The sequence below is a fragment of the Cucumis sativus genome, chromosome 3, assembly GCF_000004075.3.
Source record: "Cucumis sativus cultivar 9930 chromosome 3, Cucumber_9930_V3, whole genome shotgun sequence".
Taxonomy (NCBI): domain Eukaryota; kingdom Viridiplantae; phylum Streptophyta; class Magnoliopsida; order Cucurbitales; family Cucurbitaceae; genus Cucumis; species Cucumis sativus.
The window spans coordinates 35,959,549-35,973,537 of NC_026657.2; the positions used below are offsets into that span (position 1 = coordinate 35,959,549).

General features: G+C 29.6%; 1 protein-coding gene across 1 annotated transcript; it reads left to right on the forward strand.

Annotated features, from left to right (window-relative positions):
- Window positions 1-9,875: 9,875 nt before the first annotated feature.
- Window positions 9,876-13,666, forward strand: LOC101208252 (IAA-amino acid hydrolase ILR1-like 4). The gene is made up of 5 exons (XM_004146786.3): window positions 9,876-10,475; window positions 10,699-10,824; window positions 11,789-12,103; window positions 12,384-12,512; window positions 12,734-13,666. The coding sequence occupies exons 1-5, from the start codon at window positions 10,104-10,106 to the stop codon at window positions 13,139-13,141; spliced, it is 1,350 nt and encodes a 449-aa protein (XP_004146834.1). The 5' UTR covers window positions 9,876-10,103; the 3' UTR covers window positions 13,142-13,666.
- Window positions 13,667-13,989: the final 323 nt, after the last annotated feature.

Here is a 13,989-nt window from a genome sequence, read left to right on the forward strand (position 1 = left end):
AACAAGAACTAGAGAATAAAAAAGAGACAGGACAACACAGAGTTCATAGTCAACTACCTCAAAATCGACAATGTCCACGTTGTGGAACACATTTATTTTATTTTATCTTTTAAATAAATGTAATTTGATTATTAAAAAATATTTTAATTTACATTTAATTTTTTCAATTACATGTCATTAAAAAAAAATTTCAACAATCATATATTTTAATAATTATAAATTTTCATAAAACTAATGACAAATGAATACAACATAAAATACATAATCCATACAAGAATTGAAATTTGAATATGATTTGATTTAAAAAGCAAAAATCTCTCCTTATCTAATTATTTAACTTTACATATTAGAGAAAAAAAAGAAGGTAAGGTATTGGGTTGAAAGCCCGACCTTGAAGAGAGAAAATAAGAAGGAAAAAACAAGGATTTTGGTGAAGATAAGGCCCATAGGAGAGAACACAGATCAAACTACAACATTTTGCTAAATATTTTGTAAACTAACTATATTGGTCTAAATTTATCTTTTTTGAACACATATATATTATTCCATATTAACGGTAAACTTTTAGATCGATATTCATTATATAGATAAAATGGAACTTTGTTTTTCTAAATCTAACTTTACATAGATTTTTGTGTACTTTTTCATGAGAAATTTAGACAAATACAGTTAGTTTACAAAATATTTGGCAAAATAAGGTAGTTTTAAAAATATTTATAATAAATAATAAAATATTTTTTTATTGACAATATTTAAATAAAACCTCTTTAAGAAAAACTATATCTCTATTTCTACTGTATTAGAAGAGATTAATAGAGTAGTCTTGCACTTTTATTCCCTTTTAGGCCGGGATGATTTTTGCTTGGAGGTGTTTTCTTCACAACTTTTTAAACAAACCCAATTTTTTGAAAATAAGAATACAAATCTACCTTAAAAACATTATATATTTTTTTAATAGAACAAATTAAATAAAGAAAAAGATAGATTAAATCAACATCCAGATATGGAAAGAGGACTTAGAAAATTTAACTGAGACTATTAATATTAATTAAATTTTCTCTTTAGTTGTTGAGGGAATAAATTTGTGGCGTCAACTAATATTAGTGTACTTCTTTTCTCTTTTATTATTCTCTAGGATAAGAAATATTTCTCCTATTTTGATTATTCCCTTCACGATTAATTTGTGAATTAAGATAAGATCACAATCACTTTTTTCCCTTTAAACAAGAAGGTTCATTTTTAAAAATTATATAAAAAAAATTGTTTTTATTCATCTACCTCTCTCCCCTAACTCACAACATTTGAAATACCATTACTATCAAAGAATTGCTTCATTAAATAATAATTAATGTAGGTTAATATGTCACTTTTATATCAAATTTTATTCGCATCATAATTTAATTTTATCAATCCATATATATTCTTTGAAAAGTGTCTAAGACATATTTTATGTCTATTATAAATTAGCTTCAAATAAGAAACATGTACTTTTTCACACTACTTTTAAATTACTTCATTTTATGTCAAATATTTATAATTAAACTTGTATCAAAATTTTATGTTAAAATTTAATATACAAATTTATGTATTTTTTTTTTAAGTCTCCTGCATGCATGCAGTCTCTCTACAAGTATTAATAAAGTTGTGAATATATTTTTATAGAAAGTCTTTGTTTTATAAAATAAACGAATTTATTTAAGATTTTTTATAGTACTTTAATAGTGTGAGAATAACATTTTTAATTAGGTCTTGGATTTAAGATTTTTATCTACTAAATTGTGATAAAAATATGTAAATAATTCAAATGTATATTTATTAATTTAATTAAACATGAAACATGCTTTCTCTCATCTTTCTCTAACTTTATTTTCTTCCAAGCTCTCTTACAATTTCTTAAAATTTTATAGTCACTCTCGAATAAACTCTTTTGTTGTTCTAGTAAACTTCCATTCAAACAGGAGAGGTTTCCAAGAGATGTGACTCACCAGACTCTTCAATAGAGGAGAGTTATCAAACCACCTCGAGCAAAAAGCCTTGGGAATGGCAAGAATAACTCAATAACACACATGATCAACATAAATAGAAAAGGTAGAGGTTGAATTCTTTGTGACCCACTGATTCCTACAAGACCAAATCCCACACCACATCAGAATATACATATCAATCTCATCTTTGGAAAGCTTCACCACAATCCAGTCAAATAAAAACAATAGTTTTCACATCATCCTTGCAAGAAACGAGGGTAGAATGAAGGATGGGGAAAAGTTAAGACCATACTTTTCTAACAAACTTGCACTTTTAAAGAAAAAAAATGGGAAGGAGTTTCCTCATCATTATTGCAAAAAGCGATAAAAGAGATCAATTTAAAAGCTTTTCTTCCAACGGCTTGCCTTAGAAGAAATAACACCATTTAAGATCCTCCAAGCACAAAATTTAGATTCTAGGAGGACCTTAGCCTTACACAAAGCATTCCTAACACCTCTTATTTTGGAGCACTCTCATGGTCGAAGCATTCTTAACCTCATTTAAATTTATGGTCAGATGATACAAGCTCTTAACCGAGAAAAAGCCTTTAGGAACCAGACCCTATAAAATTTCATAAGTTATAATAGATTTACCCAACGAGATAAGTATAATAGTTTCGACACCTGAAACAATAAAACTAAATCTGACCAATTCCTCATTACAAACACCATTAGCATTGGTAAGATTGAAAACCGAGGTTACTAAGAATCCAGACTGACCTTCCACCCCATCCATAGAAAACAATTAGTCTTCTTCAATGATAATATGGTTACCATTTCCATCTATCACCCTTCTTAAACAAGCTTCTCACCCTAGATAATGCTTTTCCATGTATACGAGGGATTCCTTCCAAGCTTAGTCTTTTAGAACAAACCTTCTTATAGAATTATCTACCCTTCAAAACCCTATGAAAAAGGCTATCTTGGACTTTATACAAATACCAAAATTGTTTTGCCAATATTGGTTGAATGAACACTACTACAAAAATTGAATTACATGACATTAATACAGTGTCATGTAAATCTATACTTGACGTTTTAAAAAGCGTCAAGTAATCGACTGTCAAGTATAGTTCTATTGCTTGACACTAAAAAAACGTCAAGTACTCTATTGCTTGACATTATTTTTGTATCAAGTAAGATAGTATACTTGACAATATTTACACGTCGAGTAAATTATATACTTGACTCTATTTACCTGTCAAGTGAGATAGTAAACTTGACACTATTTACAAGTCGATTAAGATATATATTTGACTCTATTTACCTGTCAAGTGAGATAGTATATTTGACATTATATATATGTCAAGTAAAATTTTATAGTTGACACTATATATCCATCAAGTAAAATGGTATATTTGACTCAAATAAGATAGTATATGTGACATGTATTTAATGTCATGTATATCATTTATTATATTAAATATACTAAATTTTTCTTTTTTATTTTTTATTTCCTGCATTACATACATTTGCTTCAATAAGACATATCCATAAACAAAACAAATTCTCCAACGAACAATTACACAACAAAAAAAAAGGACAAAAAGTTTAGTATAATATGTAAACCAACAATAATTTCATTATTCTCAACAATGTCATCAACAATTACACAATTCCAATCCAATATAGCCAACTAAAATTTCCTATATGTGTCATATTCCAAAATATTAAATGATAATAGTTGTCTTATATAATCAAAATTGAAGCCTATCCCCGTATATCTTTTGCCCTCATAATGGCTATGAACAAAACGTTTCCACAAAAAAGGTTATGAGCATTCTCATATCTTAGCCATTTACAAAATTAACATGATCATATCTAGGTGTGTCTCTATCATATGTACCGAGCTAAAAATCCAGTCCACTCCCCTCGTCTATCCAATTCAAGCTGTGTGTATGGGCTTCTTGTATCAATCTATAAAACATAAAAAGTAGAATACACTTTGTAAAATATTTGAGTTAGTCATAATATACTATCTATAACTTTACAATGTAAATAGTTTAAAAACATACCGCACCAGTGATAATGTTTGTGTCCTTAGTCACAATTTCTTGCATGTATCTCATGACATAATATCCACATTCAACCGTACCTACTTGTAAAGAACACTATAACACAACCAATTAACAATGCATATATATTATATTATGTGCTAGATTAAAATAAAAATTATTTTATAAATATATTTACCTTTACCAATATATGCATGATTGGCTACCATAGCAGGATAGCCACACATAATACAACTTAAAATATACAATAACTGTGTAATATATACATGATTGGCTACCAATGCTACGGGGCTACCAAGGCTACAGGATAGCCACAAGACCAAGGCTATGAGGCTACCAAGGCTACAGGATAACCACAAGATAGTATGATTCAAAATATACAATAAGTGTGTAGTATTTGCATGATTTCCAAATGAGAAGGATGATTACATACCTCAATCATATTGTATATTTTTTCTTTCAACTCAGTCGGCACCAGCTTCCAAGATGCATGTGTAATTGGGATATGATGATGCACACAAGATCCAATTTGAGGGTCTAATTTAATTTATGAATCCTAATTCAAGACAATAATCATTAAAAACCCATTAATTTACATATTATGAAATATTTGAATTGCCTCATACACCCATTCTTTTTAGTGTATAATTAAATTTGACGGTCTAATAGATAAGTTGGATCACTTAAATATTAATTTTGAAAGTTCAAGGAAGTAAATTTAACATTATCATTATACTTTAGAGACAATATTTGTCATTTGCCATAAAAAAAGTACAAATTGTAATTGAATTGCATTGGATGGCATTCATCTAAAGTATGAATCTTACCAATAATAGTAAATATATCAATTCATTACTCGTTACTATAAAAAAAAAATGGCATTCATCTAAAGTATGAATCTTACCAATAAGAGTAAATATATCAATTCATTACTCATTACTATAAACAAATCAATATGATAATTATAACCATAACGACAACAAATTAATTAGCGGTCTAAAACATCCAAGAGTCACCCTTAATTTCTCATTACTCATTCCTGTAAAAAAAAAACAACAATAAAGAAAAATGATGGTCTTCTCTATTTGTCAATTAGATTATACCATTTGTTTACGAATTTGAACATAAACAACATAAACATATAACACAAATAAATATAAATATACGAGAGTCATTCTCAATTTTCTTCTCTTTGTGTTTTTCTCACTTTGGGTTTACAATATCATCCTTAATTACAAGATATAAATCAAATTCAAGGGAGCATTATTCATAGAAAAATGTTAAATACAATAAGAATGAGGAGCATAAAAACCTTTGAACGCGGAAGTAGTTCGCCATGCAGAAGATGTTCGCAGTCATGGAAGTCGTTCACTGTGGAAGTTGTTCGCTGCGTGGAAGCCGTTCGTCGGGTTGAAGCTGTTCGCAACGGATTGAAGCTGTTCGCAACGGGTTGAAGCTATTCGCCGGGTGGAAGCTGTTCGTCGAGTGGAAGCCATTCACCGTTTGCTGCTCTGTGTTGTGTGGAAGTCATCCGTTGATTCGAAGAAGTGGCCGTTCGCCTGTGTTGTGTGGAAGCGTGGAGATGAGAATAGGGTTTCATCGTGGAGACGTGAGGGATTACTAAAAATAGGGAAATAAAATATTTTAATATATTTATTTGATATTTTTAATTAAATGAATTTAATAAATTTAATTAAAATATTTTTATTAAAATATTTCAATAAATATATTTGATAAACTTTTCAAAAAATTATTTTTTTTCATATATAAATATAAAATAAAACAAGCTTGGGAAGCAAGAATTTTTTCCATATATATTGTTTTAAGGTTAAAACTTGGAAAGCAAGAAATTTTTCATCTTTTCATTGGATACCTTTTTTAACAATATATAAAAGGAAAGAAGTGTTATTGAGGAAATTGAAAAAAAAAGCCCACTAATCATTTTCAATAATCGACATGCAAATTTCTATAGAAAAAAATGAAAGAGACATTAAAATTTAAAGAAAATTACATGAGTTTTTGTTAACTTTTGAGAAAGATCCATGGATTGATCGTGAAAATATAAAGATTTGAGATGATGAATATTTTTTGAATTAGGGAATAAGGTTTTTATAGGAGAAATTAGGAATTGATAATAGAAAATAAGTTGAAAGGGTGAAAATTTGAAAACAATGGATTTGTACATATCTTGTTTTCAATTTGTTATTATTATTATTATTCTTTATTTCTTAGTTTTTGATAATATTTTTTTTTAATTATATCATTTTTTAAAAAAACAAATAGAGCGGTTTGTGAGTTTTTGTTTCAATTTATTTGTTTTTATTAATTTATTCTTAATTTTCGCTATCATTAACCAATTTTCTTAAATTATGTTTTAGGTTTCCAAGATCTTCAATCTTTCCATAAAAAGAAACAAAAAAAGAAAAAAGAAACCCTAAATTATTTTGATTTTAATTTTTTTTGGTAAATAACTAAATTGAGTTATATATGCTCACTCTCATAAAATGATTTTTTTATTAAACAAAACTTCATAAAATCAAGTTGATGTGCGAGAACTTAATATTATATCACTTACCAATACAATATTTAGATATGCATCTCTAGGATATCATCTATTTTTGTTTATCAAATTGTCTAATCATGTCACAAAATTTGTAATTTTTTTATGTGAGTAGTGATAAATGATGTGTAAAAGTAAATAATTATGGAGATATACCAATAAATTGGATCTATTATTAATCTACACTACAAAGTAAAAACTAAACAATGGAAAAAGTTGATCCATTTAAAATTTATTACAATGTTTCAATAAATTTCATTAATAATCATTTCAATAAAATATTTTAATGAATTTCTTTGATGAAATATTTAAATAATGTTATTTAGTGAAACACTTCAACAAATCTGTTTTGGTAAAATATTTCAATAAATTTATTTTAACAAAAGATTTCAATAAATTATTTTAGTGAAAGATTTCTAAAATTTTCTTTAATAATCTTTTCATTACAATATTTTAATCAATTTATTTAGTAATCTTTTCATTAAAATATTTTAAAAAATTTATTTTTAAAAATATTATCAATAAATTTATTTAAAGGAAAATTTTAAATAAATTTATTTTAATGAAAGATTTCAATAAATTTATTTAATTATTTTTTATTAATTTTTTTAATAAATTTATTTCATAATATTTTCGTTAAAGTTTTTAACAAATACATTTAATAATGTTTTCATTAAAATATTTTAATATTTATTAAATAAGCATTTCATCAAAATACATTGATAAATTTATTTAATGAAAGATTTCATTAAAATATATAAATTTTGTATAAAATATTTTAATAAATTTATTTAATGAAATATTTTCAATAAAATTATTTAAAGGAAAGATTCAATAAACTTATTTTAATGAATTCAAAAAATTATTTTAGTGATAAATTTCAAAAAATTTATTTAACAATTTTTTATTAAAGTATTTTAATAAATTTAATTAATAAAATTTTCATTAAAATGTTTTAATAAATTTATTTAAAGAAATGGTTTCAATAAATTTATTTAAATAAAATATTTTCAATAGGTTTATTTAAAAGAAAGATTTTAATAAATTTAATTTAAGTAAAGATTTCAACAAATTTATTTTAGTGAAAGATTTGTAAAAGTTTGTTTTAGTGAAAGATTTCAAAAAAATTATTTAATAATATTTTATTAAATTTATTTAATGAGTTTTTCATTAAAATATTTTAATAAATCTATTTAAGGAAATATTTTCAATAATTTTAGTTAAAGGAAAATTTTCAACAAATTTATTTTAACGAGAGATTTTAATAAATTTAATTTAATGAGAGATTTATTTTCATAAGTTTGATTTTAAAAAAATTATTTTAATAAGTTGATTTTAAAAAATTATTTTAATAAGTTGAATTTTATACTTTTTATTTTCATATTTTTAAACGTTTTATATTTGACATTTTAGCAATTGACATTTTGAAAGTGTTAAATAAAAAATGTTAACTATACTTGACATTGTTTTCGCGTCAAGTAAATGTCCACTATACGTGACATGAAAAAAATGTCAAGTAAAATCTCCACTATATTTGACGCGAATAAACTGACAAATAAATCTCCACTATATTTGACGCGAAAACCATGTCATATAAAAGTTAACGTAAAAATTTTCTTTTTTAAAACCATACCTGACATGTTTTTTGTGTCAATTAAATGTTCACTACTTTTAACCCGAATAAAATGTCAAGTAAAATCTACTTTATACTTGACGCAAAAAAAAAAACGTCAAATAAAGCTAACATAAAATAATTAAAAAAAATTCGTGAAAACTTCATATTTTTTAAGACTATACTTGACGTTTTTTCTTTAACATAGTTCATACTTGACGTTTTTTTAATAAAAACGTCAAGTATGTAAAAGTTGCTAGCGTCAAGTAAACTTCTTTTTGTAGTAGTGGAATAGTGAGAACTCCTTGAATCCTATACCCCAATTTCTTTTTCTACACATCTTCTTCCAACTTGTCTAGTGAGTCACACTAGAGCTACCTTGTAAAAAATTGAGCACAACATCCATTGTGGTATTACTGAAATCGACTTGGTCGGTTTATAAGAGGAGAAACTGACCATCGACTACCAACAATTTGAATTGATCGATCGAACCGCTATATGGTTTTGGTCGGTTTGGTTTTCCTGGTCGATATGAAGAAAGAAGCAAAATCTCGAGGCTAATTTTGATGTTTTTTGACTAAGATGAAGGAAGAAGTGAAGTTCTGAGGCTACCGAGGTGAAGAAAGAAGTAAAAATTTGGGGCTAACCTAACTGTTTTTCGATCGAGATGAAGGACAAAAAGCTTTAGAGATTGAGTTCTTGGACTAATCTTGGTGCTTGTCCGGTCAGGATGAAAGGCAGAGAAGTTAATAAGTCTAGAACTTGGACCATCTTAGGGTCGAGTTCGATCGAGATTGAAAATTATTAATAAATTAGTATAATAAATCAATATAATTATTAATAAGGAGAGCTAGAAGCTAACGTGGGCTCACTGGGCTGGGCTAATGGTTTTCTTTTTAAAATTAAATGTGGCTTTCAGTTTCATTTTTTAATAGTATATATATACCCACACATACATTTATAATATTTGTAAATTTCCGTCGAATTTGATCGGCAAAGATATAAATTCGATTAGATTGGTTCGGTTTTTTAAAAATCTCTTCCTTAAACCGACTGTGGATCACTTTTCATAAAAACCGACCTTCGAGTGTCAGTTCGTTCGGATCGATTTTTTGGGTGTCGATGCTTACTCCTAAGCAAGATAAGCCACATGAAACAACTCATTATGTGGGTGAAAATGGCATACGCAACTACTTTTATAAGAATCTCTTTCCCACCGGCACATAAAAGATTACATTTCCATTCATGCAATAACTTCCAAAGTTTCTTTTTCGACCTTCTAAAACACTTACGTTTGTTTTTAGCATTTGATATTTTATTCATATAATAAGAAACATGGAAAAATGATTAATTTAAAAAATAAGGAGAAAGAAAGAAAGTATTACTTTTAAAGAAGAAGGCAATTTGGGCAATTTTTCCACACCGGCCAAGTTCAAGGGTTTGTTTGTTTTTTTAAAGCTTTTATATGAAGTAGGTTAGGGTAATGAAAGAGAAAGCAAGTTATAAGCAAACAAAACTCCGAAACGACACCGTCCAAGTGATACTTTTACCAAAATTAAATTTTAAATAAAAAGCAACACGTTGTAAAATACTAATGAGCACGTGGACAAATAACTGCAGCCGCCCCTATGTCCACTCAACTTCAAAACTTTTATAAATAAATCTAATATTTTCTTATTAATTTTGAGAGAGTTTTTCTTTTCTTTTTGGACATTACATTACATTGAGCTTTTAAGCTTTCTCTTCATCGCCTCTTTTCTTCTTCCCCTGTGGCTCTTCTCATTCCTATCCCCACCCAGCAATACCCACTTCTCAATTCCTTCTCTTTTTTTTTTTTCTTTTTTTTTCTTTTTTACCCATTTTAACTTTTCAATTTCTTGTTTCTTCACTATATGCATTTAATCATGGCTTCCCTCAGGTGGATTTCTTGGATTTTGATCGCACATTTGTTTGTTTCAACATTTGTGCACTCAGATTCTTCCTCCCTCTCAAATAATCCCCAAGAAATTCCTAAAAAGTTCCTCCAATTTGCTAAGGAATCTGAGCTGTTTGATTGGATGGTGGGCATCCGTAGGAAAATTCACGAGAACCCAGAACTTGGTTTTGAGGAATTCGAGACCAGTAAGCTGATTAGAACGGAATTAGATAAATTGGGCATTTCTTATAAATACCCAGTTGCCAGTACTGGAGTTATCGGATTTGTTGGTTCTGGTCAGCCCCCTTTTGTGGCTATTCGAGCAGATATGGATGCTCTTCCTATGCAGGTTTGAATCGATTGGTTGACTTATGTAACTCTTTTCTGATGGTTCTAGTTGATAATTCAGTGTCGAGTGAAATCTGCCTGCCAGATGTTTGATTATATGCCAAAACATCGATGATCGTACTCTTGGTCTCTTCGTGTTCCTTTGATGTTATGATAGTGAATTGAATAGCAATTTGCCCCAGACATGATTGAATTTCTTACTGAGTGAAATTCGGTTTTTACAGGAATTGGTGGAGTGGGAGCATAAGAGTAAGGTTCCTGGGAAGATGCACGCTTGTGGTCACGATGCTCATGTTGCGATGGTCTTGGGTGCTGCAAAGATCCTTCAAAAGCATAGCGAGGAGTTGAAAGTAAGTAAACATCTCGTGGATCATTTTCTGTTCAAATGTGTAAGTTGCAAACAAAGTCCCCATGTTGGTTAGGGAGAGATCTATAGAATGTGTGAGGACAATTTTCTGTGTATGAGGCATTACAGGTGAAACCAGAAGCAAATTCAAGAAGGTTTAGGCTTAAATTGAACAATATCATACCATCGTTGAAATATGTGGACGTTTGTTGTCCTAAACAAAAGGGATGAATACTTCATCTCATGATTTATATTGAGCAATTGACAGTCTCTAGATTTCTTGGATCTTGTAGATCATTAAAAAGAGTATTTGTACCAACATCATGTGCTCATTTTTGGCATCCAGATTTTCATGTGCTAGAGTTAAGTTAGTGGACTGTGATTATTTTGGTTGGATGATAATTTGATTCTATGGAGTTTTTTTTGTTCCACTGCCTCGTCTATGGAGATCATGAATTACTTTGAATCTTCCACAGTTACTTTCCTTTGTCATCACTTGTTTGTATGATCCACAGTCGAAAATTTAAGTGACTAAAAGTGCTTGAAAATGTTATCGTATTTTTAGATGTGCACAATTTTATAGGAAGAAATTTTGAAAATTATTTGCTGGATCTTGAAGCTTGTCCAATATAGTGAATCACACTGGGTTTGCTGATTGGTTGCATTGGATCAAATTAGATGAACTTCTTGTCTTACTTTCCTTTTATTTTCTTTCTCTTCTTACGCTTATACTATCCTGGAGCGAAACTTTTGTTTAAAGTGCATTACCTTTTCACACCAAAAGATTATATTGTGCATTTGAAGCCAACTACTTCTGCAATGCGTATAAATGTTTAAGCAATCTTCCTCTTCACTCTGGTGGGGCGGCAAGAAAAAAATGGATGTTCCTTAAACTTGTACACCTTTACACTACTCTAATCAATAGCTAATGTTGTTGCCTGTTTTCTTTGATTCTATTCGTGCAACAGGGGACAGTTGTACTAGTTTTCCAACCAGCTGAAGAAGGAGGTGGAGGTGCTATGAAAATAATAGAAGCTGGAGTGTTGGATAATGTCAATGCTATCTTTGGGTTGCATATTGTTCATAATATACCTATCGGTAAAGTGGCTGGACGCTCAGGACCCCTGTTAGCTGGAAGTGCCTTTTTTGAAGCAGTAATCAGTGGAAAAGGAGGCCATGCTGCCATTCCTCAGCATTCTATAGACCCAATTTTGGCTGCATCTAACGTTATTGTGAGCTTACAACATCTTGTTTCAAGGGAAGCTGATCCACTAGATTCACAGGTAGAGCATATTTCCTGTTTTGTTTTCATCAGTTCCAAGTAACAAGAATGTCATTACCCTTGTCTGAAGAGTTATGGCTACCTCTCTGTGTTCCCATATCCGTTATAACAGTAACATGTAAATAGTGTTAATGTATTTATTTGTTGAGCTGTTGTTGCATTACCCTTGTGATCAGTCTTCTGCTTCTGAATATATTGGCGAGGAAGGTTGCATTGACAATCAATAATAGCTTGTTTTGATTTGCAAATAAGAAACTCTTTTCACACTGTGAGATGTCCAGGTCGTAACGGTGGCCAAGTTCCAAGGAGGTGGTGCATTTAACGTAATTCCAGATTCTGTTACAATAGGAGGCACTTTCCGAGCTTTCTTGAAGGATAGCATGGTTCAACTCAAGCAACGGATTAAAGAGGTATAGTAATTTGAGTTGCAAAATGAACAATCTCATAAAGTTCTTCAGCTTGTGTTCTTTTCCTAAAAAAAATCATTAAGCATCGGACATGATTTTTTTTAGTATTACTGTTAACATAAAGTTCTTTGAGTTAGTTGAAATGTAATGTTTGAGACTATCAATGTTACCATCCTAATATGTTAATCTTTGACATGTGGTGGTCTCATTTGGTTCTTTTATAGGTTATCACTGGACAAGCTATCGTGCATAGGTGCAATGCAACTGTCGACTTTTTGGAAAATGATAAACCCATTTTCCCTCCAACTGTGAATGATAAAGAGTTGCATGAACACTTCCAAAATGTTGCAGGAGATATGCTTGGCATTGACAAGGTCAAGGATATGCAACCAGTTATGGGATCTGAAGATTTTTCATTTTACCAAGAGATGATCCCAGGGTACTTCTTCTTTCTTGGAATGGAGAATGAAACATCTGGTCACCTCGATTCTGTGCATTCCCCTTACTTTCGTATCAACGAAGACGCTCTCCCTTATGGCGCAGCTCTTCATGCATCATTGGCTACAAGGTATCTTCTTGAACTCCAGTCAAAAGTTAATTCGCCAGAAGAAAAACGTCATGATGAATTGTAAGTTGCCTATGGACCTGCTCGATCATATGTTTGGATCAGGTTAAAGGGGTGTAAAACATAATCAAAATCTCATTGAGCTGCTACTTAATGTCAATCCCTTACCACATCTGTATTCTGTTCTTTCCATTTAAGCTCATCTTATTTTACCTACCAGAAATCAATCAGCCCAAATGTTCCAAGAAAGTGAAGCCTTTGCACGTTTCCTTTTATTGTGATAGATATCTCTTACAAATAACCATGATCATGGGCACAAGAAGTCTTGTATTACTCCAATTCTTGGGGCTAGATATTCAGTATGTAAATGAGATACCGTGAAGATTCACGTTTAAAAGATTTCTTCTGACTAACAAATTATGTTAATATACTGGTTTTGAATGATTGGCGTCGATCTTGGTAAAGAATAATCATGTAAAATGGCCGAAGTGAGTTTGCCTTTTCACTTGAAGGTTTGATCTTCTTATTGTAAAACAAAATGTAAAATGAATAATAGCTGATGGGACAACGACCATAATTTTCCCTCTTTTAATTTTATTAAAGCAAAAGCTGAGAACAATAGCTTTCCACTTTCACATTCTTTTATATTGCAGGCCCATATTTGAAGAACCTAGTACCAAAATCAAATTCTTACCTAACCACTAGCAAATGTCATAATATTCCTTCTGATGGTGAATGCATGATCAAATCGTCTCTAAAACTATTATTAAGCTTCTTTTGTTTGCACCTAAGAGAGCAGACACTACTTTACATCCCTTGCAAAAACCACAGGTATAATTGTTGCAATTATATCCTTAGATTTTTAAGCAATTATATCCTTAGATTTTTAATTAAAAAATTGAACCCTCCACCCCC

Bases quoted from the DNA above. Each gene is read 5' to 3' on its own strand.
- LOC101208252 (XM_004146786.3), top strand. From the start codon at position 10,104: ATGCATTTAATCATGGCTTCCCTCAGGTGGATTTCTTGGATTTTGATC. The intron at 10,825-11,788 runs GTAAGTAAACAT...TTCGTGCAACAG, and splicing joins AGCATAGCGAGGAGTTGAAA to GGGACAGTTGTACTAGTTTT. The intron at 12,104-12,383 runs GTAGAGCATATT...TGAGATGTCCAG, and splicing joins CTGATCCACTAGATTCACAG to GTCGTAACGGTGGCCAAGTT.